The sequence below is a fragment of the Lachnellula hyalina genome (genome assembly GCF_007821495.1).
Source record: "Lachnellula hyalina strain CBS 185.66 chromosome Unknown contig00147, whole genome shotgun sequence".
Lineage (NCBI taxonomy): Eukaryota > Fungi > Ascomycota > Leotiomycetes > Helotiales > Lachnaceae > Lachnellula > Lachnellula hyalina.
This window is the reverse complement of record NW_022157261.1, coordinates 16,844-38,194: the sequence shown is the minus strand read 5'-3', so window position 1 is coordinate 38,194 and position 21,351 is coordinate 16,844. Positions and strand designations below refer to the sequence as shown.

Here is a 21,351-nt window from a genome sequence, read left to right as displayed (position 1 = left end):
GCCAGTCTTTGTTGCGCCTACTCCACCTCGAAAGTAAACAAACCCCTATTACTTTCTCCCTAAGCACCCCCGGCACACACTTCAACGCATAAACCGCCTTCCTCCACCCCACCGCAAACTTCACCCCCGACTCCCTAAGGTATACACCACCGAAATCTACGACTATATACTACTGTCCTGCAATTGCGCACGCAAGATGGCCAAACAGGAAGAATTTAAAGAGTTATCTGAAGACGGGGGCTTTGCCATGGTCCTATGCCCAAGCACAATCATAAGCACCATATTCATCGAGGCCAGAATCTCCAAAGACTGGTCAGACATCTGTGAGGTAAAATGAACTACAATTCATCTTCTTTGCACTTGCCTGACTAGTCTTCTCAGCTTCAAGAGGCTTTGCAAGCTCGGCTGTCTTCCCCAGACAACAGTTCAGTAGTTGAAGTGGGCGACGATATCATGGCTAATCCAGGTATGTTCTTCCACAATCTTCTTGGAAGGGAGGGAGAGGCACGTAAAGCTTTACTCAAGATGAGAAACTCTATCATATAGCTTCTAAATTTCATCAGATGCCTCAATTACTCTTGGCCAGCTGTTTGAAACCTATAAGGACATTATCCAATCGCTAAAAGTGGTTGAATACGTGGGCATTGAGACAGCCAGCGCTTGCTACACCCTCAACACCATGACGGTCAGACTCCAAGCATACCAACTGTATGATACAGCAAGAGAAGAGGATTCCACTATACCGCAAGCTGAAACATCATTGCTGCCACATGTCCGGTTTGATGGCCAATGGGATGAGTATGTTGATATTCAATCCACCCATACGACGTCACACATTGAGCTAACCCTTGCCAGACTTGTCTTCGAGAGCGACCTCAAAGGAGAGCTCATTTGGATGATGACCAATATACTACGGTTTTCACAAAAATCGGGGGCCGATTCACGAGATGTAAATCCGCTCATCTTGTTGTACGGCCCTCCCGGAACGGGCAAGACCACATTGTGCCAAGGCCTTGCCCAGAAGATCTCCATTCGACTCAATTCTACCTACAAACAAACGAAGTTGATTCAAATCAAGACAGCTAATTTACTATCCAAGTACTATAGCGAGAGCGCGAAGCAAGTAGATAACATATTTACAACAATCGCTCGCATGTGCCAAGACGACCCGAAACGATTCATCTGCGTTATGATTGACGAAGTAGAAAGTATTGCCTTTTCAAGGGAGCATAGCACCTACAACGGGGAAGCCCAGGACTCACTGCGAGCAACAAACTCTCTTCTTACGGGTCTGGACCGAGCGAAGGGATTGGCCAATGTTATTTTCCTTTGCACGTCGAACATGGTCAGCTCTCTTGACACAGCCTTCCTGGATAGGTGCGGACTTAGAATCGCTGTCAATCCACCTTCGAGTGCTTCGCAATACGCTATTCTCTGTGGAAGGATCCAGAAGCTCATAGACCGAGGCCACATCACGTCCGACAGGAGTCTCCCACTATACGACGAGGCAGATATCGAGTATAGGGCAGATGGAGACGGACCGGGGGCGAAGATTGGTGCCCAGATACTAGCCATCCTCGGGCTTATCAACTCTGGAGATGCGCAATTAATCGGAGGAATAAGTGGTAGATCACTCACCCAACTGCCCGAGCTAGCAATTCTGCGTTACTTGAGAGGGGAGGACTGCGATATTGACCTGGCCCTAGCATTTATCAAAAGATTCGTCTTATCTCAAGAGGTAAACGGTTGAACACCGCGGCCACAAGAGAACACACAGCCATGTAGATGAAGTGTCCGCTCGCTGAATATTCCACGGCATTTGGGACACTACTACGTTGCCTGGGACGGGTGTAAGAGGGCTGGCCATGGGCTTGATCGTATGGGAGGTCGTACAAATCATGGCTATTGACGGATAGCATTTGCAAGTTTGCTGTATGGCTTTCACTTTAGATAATGAACGGATATAGGTCCGGGTGAAGATGTTTTCTGACATCGCCGTTACTCGAGTATTGCTTTGGCTGGGTTGGGCGTGAGTCAATGATATCGGCAAGTTGCAAGATGCCGCGTGGTCTAGCACTTCGTATGACGTTTCCGCCAACACGGCAAGCCCTGGCCTGTAACCTTCACACGCCTCGGGCAGGCTTTCGGTGAGTGGCCGGTTTTGCAGTTCTGGCCTGGCCCGCATTGCTTGAAAAGTTTCATGCTGTGGGTGGAGATCCCGGAGCTAAGCTCCAGTAGCAGGTGGTGTTGTGTTGAAACTGTTGATAGGAAGTTTATGCACGAATGAGAAGATGCATCCAAAGTGCAATGAAGATACCCGGTGATGCTATTCCGTGATGAAGTAAGTTGGAGCAATCTTTGGTGCTGTAACCTTATTACTGTACCGTAACTCCCCCGTAAAGTCCCGAAGTGTACTGAAGTACTTACTGTAGCTGCCCAAGCCAAGTTGGATTATTTGGATACGTGCAGGGATGGAGGTGCAACGCTTCCTTGCCAAGCGATGCTCCTCCTATCAAGAGCCCCAAAATGTCCCGCTATCCGGATACCTTGCATCGCATCCTTGTCCCAGAATCCCTGATGTTCTGTGCTGTGCCTGACGTAGGAAAAAATTATCCCCAGATATACCTGCATATTAACAATCGAACAACCACATACCAAATCCCCAACCAACATCTGATGACCTGTGCCGTGCTCCTCATACCTAGATACCTTACCCTTTGCTACATATCTGCAAATCCTCGAGCCTGCTATCTACCACCAAGGGAGGAGGGATACTTAATTTAATTGCCTCATCGCCTTACCAAGATCTCGGAACGCTTCACGGGAATTTGAACACTGTTGTTGCGACTTAGTCGTTGACATTGGCAGAAAGCTCAAATTGAATCGACACAAAACAGCTGACTCCAGATAATCGCCTCCTACAGTACCCGACTGCTCTTTCCATTCCACTCGATTCATTTCATCCAACAACAGACCTCCTTCGCGAAGTTCATGCTCGCGCAATTCCAGTTCAGCATACCCAACTCTCCTCCGTTGGCCCTTCTCCAAGCTGGACTTGAACGTCCTCATAAGCTATTACCATGACGGTCTTCGTATGTTCTCTGTACGTAAACTTTTCTTTCCTGCCAGCAATCACGAGCGCTTCAATTACACAAGTTGCATCTTCCAGATCAATTGCTGCAATTACTCTGCGGGGTGTGTTTCAAGCTCTTCCTGCAAGCTCTGAAACCTATTGGAGCTTTCAGTAGCTTCGCTCCAGTCATAAGCCAGCTCCTACTTCCAGACGATCCACCTTCTTGCTCCACCGTGTGCCGTCAACGTACAATCCAAGTACTGTACTGATAGACAAACACAGATTCCTCCCCAATACCATCAACTTCACGCTCCCCACCACAAACTCCACTCCCCGCACCCGACCGAGTCTCCCCACTCGGACCACAACCAAGATCGATACCTCTCAGCCCAGTCTATTCGCTCAACGAGATTTGACCCCTCCTAATACGCCCCCAGGAGATGGAAATGACAAGTTCTTTACCCAAGATGCCGGTCACTTTCCCAAGCAAGAAGGTCCACGATCTATAATCGCTCCCAACGATCCTCATTCGCCAGCATGGGGCACCGGCAAGCTCTTTACACAGCCCAGATCCCGAGCTAGCTCTCCTCCCCCGGCCAACATTTTGAAGCACAACAAGGCAGTAGACAGAGCAGTTACGCTTGGCCGAGCTGGAGTTCGCCAACCTCAACTTGGTGAACGAAGTGATAGCCGTGACCGCGTATTCCAACATGCGGATTGGACGGTTGTAAACGCCGATCAGGGCAACGGAGGACTACGAAATGCTGTTCAGGCTGCAGTTCGCAGCGGGAATCTCAACGAAAAAATCTGGGTTGGGACATTGGGCATGCCCACGGACGTTCTCGAAGATACGCAGCAGAAGCAAGATATCGAGGACCGGCTGGCTACCGAGTACGATTCCTTGACTGTCTTTTGCAAGGATAGCGATTTTGATGGACATTACACGCATTACTGCAAACAAATCCTTTGGCCAGTCTTCCATTACCAGATTCCGGATAACCCAAAGAGCAAAGCATATGAGGATCACTCCTGGGTTTACTATGTCAAAGTGAATCAAGATTTTGCCGACAAGGTTGTCAAGAATTGGAAGCGTGGAGATATCATCTGGTAGGCTTATTCCCATATTAATTTGCTGAATTCTGTGAGGGGATCTGTTTCAGGAGCTCTCATGCCGGCTCCCGAGACAGCTCCCTAGAAGTCTAGGCTCATCGGCTCCTCAAGTTTGAATTTATGCTGATTGGTGCGGCAGGGTCCATGACTATCATCTACTTCTGGTGCCATCCATGATCCGCAAGAAGCTTCCGGATGCCAAGATTGGATTCTTTCTCCATGTTGCTTTTCCATCATCCGAGGTATTCCGATGCCTCGCTGTCCGGAAGGAACTGCTTGAAGGGATGCTTGGGGCTAACCTCATCGGCTTTCAAATTCATGAGTATGCACGCCACTTTCTGCAAACCTGCAGCAGGCTGCTCTGTGTCGAGGCGACTAACGATGGCGTTCAATTGGAAGATCGCTTTGTGGATGTTATGGACCTGGCTATCGGCATTGATCCAGTGGCCCTTGAGATGAACCGAGCAGAACCGGTTGTTGAAAAGTGGTTATGCACAATGCAAGAGCGATACCAAGGCAAGAAGCTTATTGTTGCTAGAGATAAGCTGGACAATATCCGTGGTGTTCGGCAAAAGCTCCTGGCGTACGAGTTATTCCTGAATAAGTATCCCGAGTGGCGTGATCATGTAGTCATGATTCAAGTTGCAACCTCTACGACCGAACAGGCTGAGCTCGATGCCACTGTCTCTGACATTGTTACGAGAGTCAATTCGTCATGGGCCAACCTGGCTTATCAACCTCTTGTTTACCTCAAGCAAGACATTAGTTATCCTCAGTATCTTGCCTTACTCACGGTTGCTGATGCTTTGATGATTGCCAGCCAGCGCGAGGGAATGAACCTAACTTGCCACGAATACCTCTTTTGTCAAGATGGCAAATTCAAGGGACATAACAAATTCGGTTCACTGATCTTAAGCGAGTTCACTGGTAGTGCCTCAGTCTTTGGTGGTCATGAACTTTCAGTCAATCCTTGGGACTATCGTCAATGTGCCGAGGCAATCAAGAAAGCTTTGGAAATGGGCGATGAGGAGAAGGAGGCACGTTGGACGAAGCTGTACGAAGCTGTGATGAAGCATACCGCAGAGCACTGGTTTACTACTTTTCTCACTCGGCTTGATAAGGCGTACGACCAGCAGAATAGTCGCGATACAACTTCTATTCCTCGGCTGTCCATCAACGTCCTCATGAATCAATACCTGAAATCAGATCGGCGTCTGTTCATTATTGATTATGAGGGTACTCTGGCCTCTTGGGGATCACCGCATGATATTATCCTCACCAGCCCTCAGGTAAGTTCCAATTAAGTTTCTCGTTAGCAGGTTCTAATTATTACAGCGCACACTGGATGTCTTAAATGATATTCTCACCGACGAACGCAATATCGTATATGTCATGTCTGGCCGCCAGCCCGAAGAGCTCGACGGCCTATTCAAGCGTGTACCTGGTCTTGGTCTGATTGCGGAGAACGGCTGCTTCCTCAAAGAATTTGGTTCTTCGAAATGGGTTGAGATGGCTGATCCTGAAAAAATGCATGCATGGCAAGACTCTGTCGAAGGTATCATGCGGTACTATCAGGAACGCACTCCCGGCTCCACTGTCGAGAGCCGTCATTGTAGTTTGACGTTTAACTATAAGAATTGCGAGGATCAGGAAAGCGCGAGTCGCCAAGCTGGTGATTGCGCAAGTCATATCAATGATGCTTGTGAGGAGCAGAGAGTAAAGGCTACACCAGTTGAGGGTACGTTAATTCATACGTCGCTCTTCTCTAAATTACTAATAATCATGCAGACGCTGTCTTCGTTGCACCAATTGACTGGTCAAAAGGCACAGCAGCAGCGAAGATCTTTGAAGGTCTCCAGAAAGAGATAACTTCTGATCCAACCCACAACCCACCCATCGACTTCCTGATGGTCGTCGGTGATGGCCGTGACGATGAAGTTGCCTTCCGCTGGGCCAATGAACTTCAAGAGAACAAGACGATCAAGAATGTTACGACTGTGAGCGTGGGAAGCCGCAACACTGAGGCTGGTTTTACTCTTACTCAGGGAGTCACTGGTATGCATCATTATTATCACACTGTTGAAACATATACTAACAAGTATCTAGGTGTTCTTACAGTCCTCCAGAAACTGGCACAACTGCCCTACAAAACCACAGTTCCCACAAGCTCGTAAAACATCAACTAACCCCTCCCTTTGGCGTTCTTGGGCGCACAAATGGACACTCTACTCTTTTAAAGACTATCAGCAAGCGTGGTTTCTCTGGCTGGACTTGGCTTGGGATGGCATGGCATGGTATATTTGGCACGGCGTTCAGGCATTAAATGCGAATACGATACAAATACGAAAACTGCGAGCAATCGTGGGCGTGGGATTGATTATATGATTAATGCGCAAGACAGAATAAGAGATACTTACCCACACGTACCCGAGGGCTTTTGTAGATATAAAATAACTAGGTATGATTGATACTTGCATTTGCAGTAACAACACAGAAACTCCTACTAGCTTCGTGAGTGAATCAATAAACGATCAATTGATTTTTGAACACGTGACTTTATTAGCCCCATCCCCTGTCAGCCTCTCACGTCATCATACCTCACCATCAACGGCGCAGATCCAATCGAGCTCGGCTCGCTCGGGCCAACCCGAAGCAAGAAACTTCAGCCTCGATGTTCCTCGAATAGAAAGGTGACATGTAGGTACGGTAGGGGTACGATGCAGGACAGGACAGGGCTGCGATCAGGTTTGGTCGTGCCTTGTTCTTGTGTTTCTTTTCGTATAGGTAGGTAGGACTTTTCTTTGTTAAAGTAGGGAAGAAGTCCTCTTTGCCAATAACCAATCGATCAATCCATTCATTCATTCTCTCGATTACACGGAGTGAGCAGTCGCCATACCAATCCAAACATCCCATCACAAGTCACCATGTTTTTATTCTCCTCGAGCCTCGCGCTCCTTCCTCTCTTTCTTCTCACAACCGCACGCGCCGTCTCAACAGTGACCCTAACGCAATCCGCTGCCGCTGCAGCTACGAGTACGAGTGAGAGTTCGGATTATACTTCTGATACAGCGTTTCAGAAGGATATGCTGGATGCGCATAATTTTTACCGCGGGGAGCATAATGCTAGTACGTTGACTTGGAATGAGAGTTCGGCGGCGGTGGCGGTGAAGTGGGCGGATGGGTGTCGGTTTGTGCATAGTGTGAGTTTTGTGTTCTATCCTCTTTGCTCTTTTCCTTTTGCCTACCATTGGGTTTTCAAATGCTTCTTCAGAAGCCTTTTTTTTTTTGTTTTTCAAATCATTGTAGTTGTATTTCTAAGGAACGAATAGGCTGACGAAAGAGATAAAACAGGGCGGACCAACCGGCGAGAACCTCGCATCAGGGTACGCCAATGCCACGGCGAGTGTCGATGCCTGGGGCCTAGAGCGCGAGAAGTATAACTGGAAGAGCCCGGGGTTCAAGGAGGCGACGGGGCATTTCACACAGGTTGTGTGGAGCAATACCACGAGTGTGGGATGTGGGCGGACGGCTTGTGGGGGGAAGAATGGCACGCCGGGGTGGTATGTGGTGTGTGAGTATTATCCGCCGGGGAATGTGGTGGGTGGTACTGGGGGGGATCAGTTTTTTAAGGATAATGTTAAGGTGTTGAGTAAAGGGAAGGCGACGGATACTGTTGAGTCTGGGGTGAGTAGTGGGGGGGGTTGGTGGTGCAGAGAGGAGGTGGATGGGTGTTTTGGGGGCTGTGGTGGTGGTTGTGTGGTTGTTGGTTGGTGAGATGAGTTGAAGGGTGGAGGATGTTTTGAGCAGGGAGATGGCGGAGAGTGGTGATGAAAGGACGGATGTTGATGATACCCTTTGTATAAGAGCGATGAGAGATGTGATTGATGAGGGACGACTGTAATTCTCACTTTGTTGCTATTTCAGGCACTTGTACTGTATATATCATTGCCACCCTATTATTCCCTTTACTTTCACGTAAGATCAGCTTCTGTGAGATACCTACCTAGATTAGTCCTCTGCTGGTCTATCAAAGAGAATAATAACTCACGTGATATAAAGTCATGCCTCTAGTTAGAGTTAGTAACGCCTTAGCTCGGCTCCGCTAGATAAGGGGCTGGGACAAATCCAGCCAACCTCATTCGTTTGACCGTGATCAAAATTCCCACGCCTGGCGTACAACCAGAATCAAGCTGCAACCCACACACTTTTCTCTTTAACGCGGCCTACGATTGATTCGCCTAGTCCGGTCCAAGCTTCTTCCTATACAAGCCACGTGCACTTCGCAAGTACAGTACAGTAACAATGGCATCCAGCGGCCGCGTAGAGAAATCGCGGGCAAGGAGCCACTCAAGAAATGGTGCCTCCTCCATAATTAGACCCGCCTAACCAAACACCCCCACCTCACCTCAGTCAATAATCAACTAATCAGAACCCCCAGGAATCTCCAGGATACCGTAACCATCCGCGCCGGCTCCTTAGCTCTCGGCCACGATCTGATCACGCACCGGGAGTTAGCATGCTACTACTCGCCTGTCTTTAAAGCGGCGTTTAATAGTCGGTTTGTGGAGGGCGAGACTCAGACGTATGAGCTAGATGATGTTAGTCCTGCTGTGGCGAGACTGTTGATTCACGTGAGTGGAATTTGTTGTTTATGATTTACGTGTTGTGTTGTGTTTTGGGGGAGATTTATATGGTAAAAAGGTCGTGGGCTAATGAGAGAGTAGTGGTTTTATCACCAGGAATTGGATCTCGAGTTCCATCAAGCGACAAAGGCACGCACTGATATGCAGCTCTGTGAGCTTTGGGTGTGTATACCCCACTTTGAATCTTCCCAGTTCGGCATCTATGAGAAGAAAGTCTCACGGCTGTCGAGATATCTGTAAAGAGGAATGAATCATGGCTAACTTTCCCCCCTCTTCAGATCCTCGCCGATAAACTCATAATTCCCTCCCTAAAAAACCTCGTGATCTGGGAACTAGAACGCCTTCGCATACGCTTCCACACCATCAGCACCCACTGCCTAAACTACGTGTACGAGAACACCGAATCCGAAAGCCCACTTCGTAAGTTATTCTTGCACTGGTGTGCATTTAACATGGTGGAGTCAAGGTTTAAGGAAAAGCCGGAGCATTTTCCCAAGGAGATGTTGTTGGATCTGGCGGTGGTGCAGAGTCGGGCGCTGCCGAAGGAGACGGGGGAGTTGAAGATTAGGAGGTGGGAGGAATTGATAATGTTGAAGGTTGAGGAGCAGGAGTGATGGTGATAGTTCTGCAGTGCGTGTGTTTGGTTGGGTTTTGGGAGTTGTGGTGGTGTGGTGTGGTGGGCTGGTGGGCTGGGAATGGTGTTAGGAGTTATCTTTAGGGGGAGTTGGGGGAGAATTACTATATGAAGTATTGATCAGTATGTGATTTGCTCTTATTGGCGTCAATTTGGTATGTTGTCAAGGATATGTTTAGGTGAAATTAGAAAGGTGTGCTACTAGATTATTATTCTTTCCTATGCAAGGCTTTCAAATCTTTTATCTCTACACTGTGATTTCTTCTACCACCTTTATATTCCCTTCTCGCACTTCCTTCCATATTCGCCTCTTGCATTTCCATATTCACTGACAGGTTGGGACATTGCTATGGTGTAGGGGTGTGGAAATATTCTCCACTGCATTGTGTGAAACGACACATTTTAAACTTGTCTTAAATCTAACGGAGAAATCTGATATGGTAGGAGCATAGTGGTGGCAAAATTCAAGGAGTTATTCCCTAATTGCTGATAGCAACTCATTCATGGCGTGGCTTTTACATCGGGTCAACTTTTACACATCATAGCATGCAATTCCTTCGATTCTCAAATTTCCGGCATCTTCAATATTAGATCTTTCTTAAAACATGGTTACCATTGCCACTGAGTTACTAGAATGCAGAGTATCTGATATCTCTGATGAAGCAAAGAAGGGAAATAATTTCGTTCGCAAGCACTAGGTTTAGAGTTCAACTTGCATCTCCATCCCTTGTCAATTCACTTTTCCGCAATGCGAGAAGCAATTTCTCACTTGCTCGACTTCTCGCTCGTCTTGCAACTTCAAAGACCACAACGTTGGCTTTAAGACCTCCATCACCTTTACCACCACTGTCACCACCTGATCAATTCTTCATTCCGCAACGGGCGAAGCAATATTTTCCCTCCTCAACTTCTCACTCGTCTTGCAACTCGCAACTCCAAAGTCAACAACGTGGCTTTGAGACCTCCATCACACCTATCACCACCATCCACCATCATTACCACGAGCAAGTTAACAGTAGCTTCCGAGATGGCAATTGGTGATAGTTTCTCGTAAGTCGATCTTTGACTTTTAGATGCTCACGGAACGTTTTTATTTTTACGATGCTGACTGATGGGGTGAATAGGACTCCGACAGAGCTCGTCACCCTCAAGTTTGGTCGCAGCAAAAAACCATTCATTGTCCACAGACAAATCGCCTGTACTGCTTCGCCAGTCTTGGAGCCTGATTACACCAGCGACTCTCCTCAGGGGCAGACTCGAATATTTGTCTTCAAGGACATATCAGAGGAAACCGGTCGGCTGTTGGTTCATTGGATGTATACCCAGAAAGTTGACGTCAACTTTGATGAACTATATGGTGATAACACAGCTCTGATGGAGCTTTGGATCGCTGGGGGTAGACTTCACATTACTTCTCTTCAGAATACGATCATCGAAGAATGGCATAGGTGTCAACTTATAGCAAACTATTACCCCCCATTCAATTTCGGGCTTCTAGAATACGTCTATGAAAACACTGCTGAAGACAGCTATCTTCGGCGTTTTTTAGTTGACTTATCTGTCATTTACATGTCACCCGAGTCTATTAAAGACAGTGTAAGGGATGCTCCCAGGGAGTTTCTTCTCGATGTCGTCGATAGATATGCAAGACTTGACATCCTTGATAGGGCTTTCACGTGTGGACTTTGGCAAGATTACATATGGCTCAGTACATGTAGACATACTACTAGTGTTAGCAGCAGTAATTTCAGAAGTGTCGAGGGACTTCCGAAGCGTATTCTATGGGGCGAAGTGGAGTTCTACATATCACATATCTTTCGCGGAGCACTAGCACAACGAAGTGCATAATTCAGATACAGACTCTAAATATAAAAACCCAATAATTATTTCCTTGTCCCTTGTGACTTTATATAATTCCTCGAGAAAGCATCCCATCGAATATACAACTCGTCACCGCACCCCGCTCCTCGCCCCTCGAAATTAAGCGAGGTCGATTCTCCTGGACTTCCTCGCAACACTTGAAAGCCTCTCCGCATCCACAACACACCGATCCTCAAAATTGAGAACAACATAACACCCGAGCGCACGATGTGAATTCTCTCGCTGTAAAACGTCTTTGCGCACCTCTTAACTCCATTTGTCCTCGACGGATACGCATACCGCTCTATCTTGCCAACGAATGCCGGAGAAGAAAGCCAGGCTCAACGCAGCGACTCTCGGCAACGACTCTCGACAGCAAATATCGCAGTGCCTCGTTCTGAAGTAACTTTTTGTTGCATCATATTTCGGCCATTCATAATTCCTGGATCGGGGATACTGGTAACTTGTCAATCTTCTGACTTCAAGGCATTCATTATTGATACATCTGCAGCGGACAATGTCTGAATCAGGCTTGATCTCTTATCATGACCTTTCTCGTGGGACTTATGTACATTCGAGACCAGCAGCACCACCAGCAGCACCAACAGGTTGGCCAGGATCGTCACCGCCATCTCCAATACCAGCGAAGATCGAGAAGAAAACAAAGGCTCCCAACCCGAGTTTCCGGTGAGCAATATGGTTTTTCGTGACATAGCTCATTTTAACGTGCAATAGAAACCCCACCGAGCTCATCACTGTCGAGTTTGGCCCGGAGAAGATAAGATTCGTTGTTCATAAAGAATTCGCCTGCTATCACTCCCCAGTCCTCAAAGCAGCTCTCAATAGCAACTTTATTGAAGGTCAGACGCAGACTTACACCCTCAGGGATCCTAGAGAGACCACCGGAAGAGTCTTTGTCCATTGGCTCTACTCTCAACAACTACTCGACTACAATGACTGGGAGCCGAAGAGCTCTCAAGACAAACATCTGATACTCATCCAACTTCATATGCTGGCTGACAAGCTTCTAATTCCTCGATTACAGAATGCCATAATCCAATTAATGCACCAGCACATCCGGGAGCACAAATTGGTCTTGAGAAGGACTCTCAAGTACGTGTATAAGGAGACTGAGACGGGATCCTTGCTGCGGCGATTTATCCTACATCTGTGTGCATGCTATATGCCCCGAATGGTGTACTCGGAGTTTCCAGACGACGTACCGAAGGAGATGTTGCTTGAGCTAGCTTTAGAATACCAAACAAGCTTCAGGGTCGGGGAGACGGAGAAGGCGTTTGGCATGGTGACAAACTGGAGCCAGTACCAGGTTCTGGAGAAGTAATACACCGATGCGTTTCTCCCACCGTACTGTAGTGTTTCGGAGACTTCATTGCCGAGTGTTTCTTTACATTACATCATTCTCGATGCTTTTTTAATCCAACACATATATGTATTTTGCTCAAACATTGGCAAAGGGAAGGAAATGGTGCTATGGATGGCTGGGGCTTAGATTCTTTAGCTTGGCAGACAGCACATCATAATTCGAACAACGCATGACAAATATCTTCTTCCTTCCTCCTCACACATCCACCGTATGTATTCCCTGTGATGAGATTCAATTTCCTCCTATGCGACACCTGTCAATTGCAACTGGTTGTCGCTTCGATGCCTTCTGCTCTTTGCAATTAGCGAGGCCTCCGCCATATACGGTAGGTCTTCTCCTTCCTCAAACCTAGAACACCTTTCAACAACAAACAGCAACAGCAACATTTCGGCCTCTACATCAAGAACGCCGTCTAGCGCAAGGACATAGGCGATATTCTACGTAGCTAAGCAAGTCTGCGCCATCCATCGATTTACTGTCTCACCTCGACAACATCACTGCCGTCGATCTTCCAAAAATATGACAGATTCACCAGCCCAGAAGTACGAAAGAAGAGATGACAAGAAGCCGAGGAGACCTGGCACCAGTTTCTCGTGAGACATGCTCCTAGCATCCCATATTATTCAGGGAGAAGGCACTAATTGATCAACAGAAACCCAGCAGAGCTCGTAACGCTTGAGGTCGGCCCGGAAAAGAAGAAATTTATCGTCCATAAGGAATTTGCGTGTCATTACTCCCCAGTACCGAAGGCAGCTTTCAACAGCGAGTTTATCGAAGGCCAGACGCAGACTTATGTTTTGGAGGAAGCCACTGAACCTGTCGCACGATTGCTTGTGGACTGGCTCTATACGCAACAATTGGACATATGCCGATATGAAAAAACACATCCAAAGAAAGCTGAAGAAGGCTTGAGTCTCTGCCGCCTTTGGGTCCTTGCAGGCAAGTCAAATTTCGCCCTTCCATTGAGAGATCGTGAAGCAAAGGCAGACAGAACCATAATAACTCTTTCGGCCACACAAGTTGCTTCTCCCCGGACTCCAGAACCTCATTGTCCGCACAATTGAAGAAATACACCAAGAGACCGAGGATGCTTCCACAAGCTGTATAAGATATGTCTACGAAAACACCTGCGAAGGAAGCCCGCTCCGAAAATTCCTTCTGCATCAGTGTGCTTGCTACGTTTGCCATACTGTTTTTCGGAGGAAGCAGCACCAATTTCCCAAGGAATTCTTCGTGGATTTGGCTGAGTTGACTCTCGAGTCTACTAATCGAAATGCAATGATAAAGCGTATTGGTATAGAGAGCAGACCATCGCAATACGAGGTTGCCGAGCAGCCGAGCATTGAGATCGCTGCTTCAGGGTAGCAGGGAAGTCAATCACAATTTTTCGGCAGAGATAAAAGTATTAGAGAAACACATTTGAAAAAGGAAGTAGCCATCTGGCGAACAGAAAAAAGCGGCACAATTTGTAGTGTGCTAGGTAGCGGGAATATTAAAAATGGATAAGAGTAAATAATGGGCCTAAGAGTTTATACTTGACAGTCCTTTAACGACTGTAGTAGTTAAATACTCGCATCCATACAAACCACCTGTGAATTAAAGTTCGAGGCACCTTTCTACTAAGCAATCAAACAACCATACTTGAACATCCTCCCCCACTACCCTAAACTGTACGAACAGAGCTATGTATCACGCTGGAACAGGAAACCGCAATGAAAGTCCACGGTACGTCTAAAGCACTTGCTGTACAAAAAATGGATCACTGACGGACGGAATTCACGCAATAGAGTTTCAACCGGAGATGGACGTCTGGTGACTGTCAGCGTCTGGATAAATGGATTGCTTGCAGAAGCTCATTTATCGTAAGATAAGGTAGGTTTCGTAGTAATGAAGATAGAACGAGGGAGGGTTTGAAAAGTACTCCATAAGCTAGCTGTATCTAGCAGTCTCGCCGACAAAACATACGGAGCTGCTTTGCACAATATCCATATGTCCCCCTGTCTCCCGCAAAGCTCTAATCCGAACAAACGTAGATAGGTAACGGTCTCCTCGATTCCCAGGACACGACTGATATAAACATCTGCTAGCACCACTCTGCCCTAGAATGATCCATGACAAATCGCATAACACCAAACGCCTCCCTGTTGCCCTCCTAAGCTCTATCTCTAACCCTTATATACTGTTCTCTGTTTCGCTCTGTTTCATTATGATAGGGAAATCGCCCCTCTTCGATTATCGCGGAAGTGCAAGTACGCCTGGAACCCGCAGCCGACAATGAACAACTGTGCACAGAATAGAACCCCACGTCAGAATTTGTTTGTGTGTTTGTAGAGAGAGAGAGCGGAGATTTGCTGTTGTTTTGGGGGATGACATACAGCGTATACTATGACGGCAGAAAAGACAGTCGCGGCAACTGCGGCGCCGTTCTCTGGGTCCTCGACTGTGCCCACCATGCTATGATTGTTTGCTTTGAAGAGGGCGCCGATGACTGAGAGGATCACAATGGCGAATACCGAGACGACGATGCTGTATCGCGTTCATATTAGCTTGAATGAAGTCTGATTTGCTTGTTGGGACCGTCGCCTGTTGGAGAGGAGAAGAGAGAAGCTGCTGACTGACCAAGACCAAGCTTGCATAACCCCCACGACGGGCTTCATGATGGCGGTATAGAGGAAAATGTATGTGGAGGAACTGAGATGCGGCTCTTGCCCTGGCTGGTTGTCTGATGAGCGAGGGGATGAGCTGGTGATGAGGCTGATTCTGACGTTGCCTAGTATCTTACGAGCTGAGCTGTTGTGGTGACGAGTGTAGCTTGTAGTACGCTAACCGAAACCGTCGTGGCCAAGACTTTTCCATAGCATAGCTCAAGCTCTTCACCATCTCATGTCGACATTCCACTTATACATACAACTCTTTTGCTTTCAAAATCCCAAAATCTCAAGCAGCTCATTCTTCTTGATCAAAAAGATACGACTTTGATGGGAATTCTCTTGAAAGTTCGGGGAAACTGTCTAATTTCTAACTATGTGCACGACAGTCAAGCTTGCTTTGCAAGTTCCCGCTGGACACTCGATCCTCGTTATTTTGACACCGGCCAGTGACAGTCGCGGGCTATTGCCTCAATCGGTCCTTTCTATTATAACTACTATCATTGCCTGTCCTAGTCTCGGTGCTACGCAAGATCTATATCTCCCATTGTTGTTTAGCAAATTTTCTACCTCGAGCTAGAATAAGTTCTCCACGGCTTGCTCTAACACTTGATGTTTTTTTATGCCACTTTCCTTATAATGTTTATGAATCAGATTTAGTATTTTGATTTGAGGTTCTGTGGTACCTATGACTGGAACACCCCGTTTGAACATGCGTCATCTTCACCTGGAGGATGAAGTTGTGTTGTTTCGCGGCGACTTGCCGTCAAATTTTCATTGTACCCGAGACATTCAGAAATGTCAAAGTCCCTTGGTATATTTTTGGAAGCTATTTCTCAATCTTAGGTCGTTACTATCGACTTGGAGTTTTCACAGTGTGGAAAAGCTCTGCCTTGGGAACATGTTTGCGATATATGTAATTCGCGGTGTATAGATTTTGATTCTTAATTACCAAGGACCTTTGCGAGCCCGTAGCATACATCCATACTATATAAGTATTTGGACTGCTGGTAGCTTCGTCAAATCATACGTTATATAGATTATCTATATAATGCGGCCTCATCTGGGCGCACCATCTGACATGATTAGGAGTCCGAATGCACTGTGGGTGGTTTAGGGTAAGCATTTGGATGACTTGGTACCATCTTCGGAATTATGATTACTCTTAGTAGCAACAACTTGAGGACATGCCGGTATCTGGTTTGCCCAGACTGCTTTCAGACCGGACAAGCTTTCTGTCAGTATCCGAAACTGATTTGCACTGATCGCTGTGGAAGAAAAGCTTGTCTCCTCGCCTACGTCCAGATCTCCATCTGACCGCGCTGTCAGTTGTTTCGAGATGTGCAGGATCCATTGGAAGGGGTTTGGTGAAACGAAGAACTGGGCACACCAATACACGGGACTTGCTCAATACGGGGCAACCAATTCCTAATTACCAATTTACCGTTACTTTCGGGAACTGTCTCTGCCGTACTAAAGAGACTTGGTTTTCGTATCATCCGTTTGAAATCGGGAAGATTCATCGCCAGCCGGATCTTATACCCAATCACGGCGAAGTCTTACAACATCTATTTCAGTCGAACCCTAAAATACCTACCGAATCATTTAGAAGCGCAACCGAGAATCCTTCCGCTTCCATAAACGCTGGAGACGCACAATTTTTATTTATAGAATTTCCCAGCAAGCTTAGTAGAGGGGAGGAGCGTGACACAAATAAAGTAGGCCGGATAGAGGTCGGAGGTCATCCATGGCGCCTAATGGAGCACGTTCGTGGCCAAAGCGCCAAATCTACACAGGCATGTGAAGTGTCCCCAACGTTGATCCCTTTTTACGCTAGGCAGGGGGACGTAAGGCTGCCACGGACGATTTTTGTCTTGGATAAATGGCTTATATTGAATCGTTTGAAAGCCGTGAGAAGTGCGTTTCTTGAATGCAGGCTCTAGATACCTCATAGAGCCCTTCGGTGAATACCTTCATTAATCATTGATGGGGACTGAAGCGCTGATTCTGTAAGTTCGCGAGCCCCGTTTCACAATCTGCTGTCCAGTCTCCAGGCGGAGGTTTAACATGAAACGAACAAACAGATAAAAAGTTCGATTGGCTACCCGTGCTCGCATCCGCCAAACGCACCGGGGAGCTACCCCTGGCCCTGATCGATTAAACATTGTGGCTTGAGGATCGTTTGTTCTCGCTGATTATCCTCCAACACATCTGACTGCTGTCTGGGATGGGAATTTAGAGGGTGCAACTGATGGCAGGCGCAGCAGGGGTCAGTGCTTCGTGCATGCCCGGGTGTCATTTTGATATATGATTGATGTAGTACGGACCGGTCGCATTTCCCAAACTTTCTGTACTACTTCCCCTTGATAAACAAAAGCAACCCAACCACCCAAAACCAACTCTACCGCACTTCCAACATTCGTTTTGGGGATACATAACCTAGGGAATCTGCTTCTGGATCTACCTGATTGTTGCTGGTTCTTGTCTATTCACTCTGGTATGTGTATTGTGAATCATGAACGCGAGTGTTCCATTCCACGGCTGACCCTTATTTATAGATCGAAGTGCCGACCTCAACCACCATCGCCGCAACTTCCGGAACAAATTCACAACTTTCAACATGGTTGCAATCACCCTCATCTCGGTCTCCTTGGCCGCTCTACTATCTTGCGTAGGCGCACAGAATATCACAACTGGAGCACTTGGCAACGCTACAGTCGTCTCCAACAACCCCCCAGGAGTTGTCTATGTCGCGAGTCTCCCAACCACGGAATTTAACAATCCCAATGATCCTCGTGGAAATATCAAGGGCTCAGTCGCTGCTACCGCAAACCCCAACGGCATCGGTGTCTCTATCTCCGTCTCGTTCTCCAACCTGCCGACCTCCGGAGGTCCATTCCTGTACCATATTCATGATGCTCCAGTTCCAGCAGATGGCAACTGCACCAGTACCTTAGGCCACCTTGACCCATTCATTCGCGGCGAGGTAAATAGATCCCCCAATCATCCCCCGCTTTCAAAATGCTAATATGACTAGACTCCTGCTTGCGACGCATCTCTTCCTCAGACCTGTCAAGTGGGCGATCTCTCAGGAAAACATGGCAAGATCGAACAAGACCCCTTTGTCGCGACCTACACAGAAGATTTTGCAACCACAGTCTCAGGTCTCGGATCCTTCTTCGGCAACCGATCCTTCGTCATCCACTTCGCGAACAAGACCAGAATCACATGTGCCAACTTCGCTGTCGCTGGATCGATTCCTCCTCCTGCTAGCTCGAACTCGAGTTGCACAGCCAACTCGACTACATCGAGCGGCGGTGCGGGTAGTTCGCCGACACCGACGACTGGGACAGGCGCTGCTCAGTTCACTGGAGCGGGAGCTAAGACTGTTGTACCGATGGGCTCGTTGCTGGGCGCTGCTGCTGCTTTCGCGTTCTTCTTGTAGGCTTTTGGGGACAATAACGGCAAACGGGGACAATAATGGCTGATTAATGGGTCAAGCAATGGTGTTTTGGCCTGGGTGGGTGAATAATAATGGGCGAGTAAAGGGGGCTTTTGGCGAGACATACAATTTGTAATCATAGAAGATCCTACTGCGAAGTTATTACGAATGAAGTTTCCATGAGATATGCGAGATAAACACATTCAAACTTGAACTCTATCGCTTCCCGCCTCTCCTCTGCTCTCTTTTAGCAAAACCTGCCTACCTAAGGTGACGATAGCTGAAGATCGGTTCCTAGAGCTCTCTCTGACGTTGGCTATCTTACCTACCTAACCTAACTATAGACACGGAAACGAAAACGCACAAACCCCTCCAACCAAAGCCCAGCCCTACTCCTACCCGTTTCATCATGCCAAGACTCCGACAGCTAATATGTACGTTCGTTTCAACTCTCAATAACATGTGAGGAACTTGAGGCTTGGCACTAGAGTTTTATATGTACGAGCTTTGGGGAACCCCTGCGTCAGAAAAGGGGAGGGGTCCTATTACAGTATGGCCTAACTTATACCTGACAGAAGCTTGTTTATCTCCCGAGAAGGATGGCTTAAAATCTAGCAGGTATTTTCAGCCGCAACTGCGAATTCCTAATGTACATGTACATGTACATATGTACATACGGGGAATCTCAAAGCGACTTCCGTGACTCATTACGCGGCTCTTTCTACATTACTCTCAACCCCAAGCCCCCCCCCCCTAGATAATCTACCTGGAAAGATTTCCCTCACAAACAGCCGAGAGAGTTTTGTTTATATATATATTTATCCTCCAAGATGACATCCCCCCCTCCCATTCCCGACCCTACCTTCCGCACCTACTCATCGACGCAAGCCCAAGCCTACGCCTCGCACCGCACATCCTACGAGCCCGCGCTCTACAAGACGATAAGCGACTTCCACGCCGCTAACGGCGGGCACTTTGGAACCGTCGTTGACTGTGGATGCGGACCCGGAAACGCAACGCGTGACCTCGCGTTGATGTTCGATCGCGCGCTTGGTACGGATGCGGGGGCTGCGATGATCGATGCGGCGAGGGAGAAGGGCGGGAAGACTAAGAAGGGGTCGGATATTAGGTGGGAGGTCGTTCCGGCGGAGCGGTTTTCGCATGTTGAGGGGTTGGAGGCTGGGTCTGTGGATGTGGTGACGGTTGCTAGTATGGACTTTCTATACTTTTGTTATTCGAAATATTCCATTTCTGCTTGAATCAACGTCTGGTCTGCTGACGCGTGGTTTGTTTAGTGGCTGTGAGTATTGAGTCCTGCTTGCTTGTTCTCACCCTTGTTATTAATTGTGAAAGGTCCATTGGTTCGACTTGAACAAATTCTACTCGGAAGTAGCAAGAGTACTGAAGCCAGGTGGTACTATGACTCTATGGACCATTGGTAAAAACTCCATCTTGTCCCGGATACCCTCAAGAAGCTAATGCGTGAGGATCCACTGTAGCTTCCGGCTTCCCACGTATGTTTTATCTGTCCCTTAACTACTATTCCCTTGCTTTTCTAACAGCTGATGCTAGATCCCGATCAACCCAACGTAGCAAAGCTTTCGGAAATCATGCTGCATTTCGAGCACGTCGTAGTCGGCAAGTACCAAATGCCAGGCAATTTACTGTCAAGGGAAATGTATGACAAGCTGCCCTTACCATGGACTGTGTCGCCGCCAGTACCGAGATTTTCCAAGGCAGACTACGTCAAGCTCGACTATGACAGAGATGGGGTTCTGAGCAATGGCAAGACGTTCTTCTCCGGTAGTAAAGGTCAGTATTACATTCCGTTCCTTATGTATACTGTTCTTTGATGCCTTGCCTCGCCCAGCTTCATTCATAAACCATAATGCTACTGCAGACTGCTGAGTGATGTCTATATATCTAGTAAGGAAACTCGCGGAAGTTGAGCAAGCCTTGGGTACGGCTTCGATGGTGACGCGCTGGAGAGAAGCCCACCCTGATCTCGTTGGGACAGAGCAAGACTGCGTGAAGGTGTTTGTTAAAGATCTGCGTGAAGCTTTGGGAGGAAAGGAAGAAGTGGACAGTGGGGGTGCTACGACGATTATGCTGTTCAAGAAGGCAGTTTGAGAGCGCGTTTACTGCTACAGTATTAGCTTTGCGAAGTTGCTATCCAAAGTTCTGTCGAGGATTGGCAATATAGAGCCATACAGAGAAGCTACCTCGGCTAAAAAGATAGGAGAGGTACTAGCACCAGGAACGTACTGCAAAGCATTGGCATTAGCATTAGCATCAGCATTAGCTCCCCCCATCTTATTAAGGTATTCCCGCTGGTGCCGCTGCACTTCGCTCCCGGCAAAGGGTCAAAGTCAAGGCCAAACACATACAGTACATCGGCCCACTTTTGATCGATACCTACTGTACTGTACCAAAGCATGCCGCATGCACTGTTACCCCCCGCTTCGATGCAATTATTCGTTTATCTCGCTTCTACGGACGGGACCCCTTACAGGAGTCTGCAGTATCGTATCGTATCGTATCTTTGTTTCTATCCCAC

At 47.6% G+C, this 21,351-nt stretch overlaps 9 protein-coding genes across 9 annotated transcripts; 8 read left to right on the top strand and 1 right to left on the bottom strand.

The window, feature by feature from the left end:
• Positions 1-196: 196 nt before the first annotated feature.
• On the top strand, positions 197-1,750 carry PCH2 (Pachytene checkpoint protein 2-like protein; the record flags this gene model as incomplete). Its single annotated transcript, XM_031151911.1, has 3 exons — positions 197-328; positions 373-466; positions 564-1,750. The coding sequence occupies 3 exons, from the start codon at positions 197-199 to the stop codon at positions 1,748-1,750; spliced, it is 1,413 nt and encodes a 470-aa protein (XP_031002877.1).
• Positions 1,751-3,080: 1,330 nt separating this feature from the next.
• LHYA1_G006977 (putative alpha,alpha-trehalose-phosphate synthase [UDP-forming] 100 kDa subunit) lies at positions 3,081-6,357 on the top strand (the record flags this gene model as incomplete). The annotated part of the gene is made up of 6 exons (XM_031151910.1): positions 3,081-3,103; positions 3,356-4,180; positions 4,323-5,472; positions 5,519-5,921; positions 5,972-6,238; positions 6,290-6,357. 6 exons carry the CDS (start codon positions 3,081-3,083, stop codon positions 6,355-6,357), a joined length of 2,736 nt encoding a protein of 911 aa, XP_031002868.1.
• Positions 6,358-7,107: 750 nt separating this feature from the next.
• On the top strand, positions 7,108-7,951 carry PRY3 (Cell wall protein; the record flags this gene model as incomplete). Its single annotated transcript, XM_031151909.1, has 2 exons — positions 7,108-7,383; positions 7,535-7,951. Coding segments are annotated over 2 exons (693 nt in total), but the record flags the coding sequence as incomplete, so codon positions are not given.
• A 534-nt stretch (positions 7,952-8,485) lies between these two features.
• LHYA1_G006975 (uncharacterized protein) lies at positions 8,486-9,440 on the top strand (the record flags this gene model as incomplete). The annotated part of the gene is made up of 4 exons (XM_031151908.1): positions 8,486-8,540; positions 8,594-8,814; positions 8,908-8,988; positions 9,105-9,440. 4 exons carry the CDS (start codon positions 8,486-8,488, stop codon positions 9,438-9,440), a joined length of 693 nt encoding a protein of 230 aa, XP_031002869.1.
• Positions 9,441-11,837: 2,397 nt separating this feature from the next.
• LHYA1_G006974 (uncharacterized protein) lies at positions 11,838-12,662 on the top strand (the record flags this gene model as incomplete). Its single annotated transcript, XM_031151907.1, has 2 exons — positions 11,838-12,007; positions 12,056-12,662. 2 exons carry the CDS (start codon positions 11,838-11,840, stop codon positions 12,660-12,662), a joined length of 777 nt encoding a protein of 258 aa, XP_031002874.1.
• A 561-nt stretch (positions 12,663-13,223) lies between these two features.
• Positions 13,224-14,069, top strand: LHYA1_G006973 (uncharacterized protein; the record flags this gene model as incomplete). The annotated part of the gene is made up of 3 exons (XM_031151906.1): positions 13,224-13,297; positions 13,357-13,633; positions 13,725-14,069. The coding sequence occupies 3 exons, from the start codon at positions 13,224-13,226 to the stop codon at positions 14,067-14,069; spliced, it is 696 nt and encodes a 231-aa protein (XP_031002871.1).
• An 839-nt stretch (positions 14,070-14,908) lies between these two features.
• Positions 14,909-15,361, bottom strand: YPR170W-B (Uncharacterized protein; the record flags this gene model as incomplete). The annotated part of the gene is made up of 3 exons (XM_031151905.1): positions 14,909-14,986; positions 15,080-15,230; positions 15,324-15,361. 3 exons carry the CDS (start codon positions 15,359-15,361, stop codon positions 14,909-14,911), a joined length of 267 nt encoding a protein of 88 aa, XP_031002870.1.
• A 2,551-nt stretch (positions 15,362-17,912) lies between these two features.
• LHYA1_G006971 (Cell surface Cu-only superoxide dismutase) lies at positions 17,913-18,797 on the top strand (the record flags this gene model as incomplete). The annotated part of the gene is made up of 2 exons (XM_031151904.1): positions 17,913-18,338; positions 18,390-18,797. Coding segments are annotated over 2 exons (834 nt in total), but the record flags the coding sequence as incomplete, so codon positions are not given.
• An 827-nt stretch (positions 18,798-19,624) lies between these two features.
• LHYA1_G006970 (putative methyltransferase) lies at positions 19,625-20,924 on the top strand (the record flags this gene model as incomplete). The annotated part of the gene is made up of 6 exons (XM_031151903.1): positions 19,625-20,003; positions 20,090-20,094; positions 20,148-20,232; positions 20,294-20,308; positions 20,367-20,606; positions 20,722-20,924. 6 exons carry the CDS (start codon positions 19,625-19,627, stop codon positions 20,922-20,924), a joined length of 927 nt encoding a protein of 308 aa, XP_031002872.1.
• Positions 20,925-21,351: the final 427 nt, after the last annotated feature.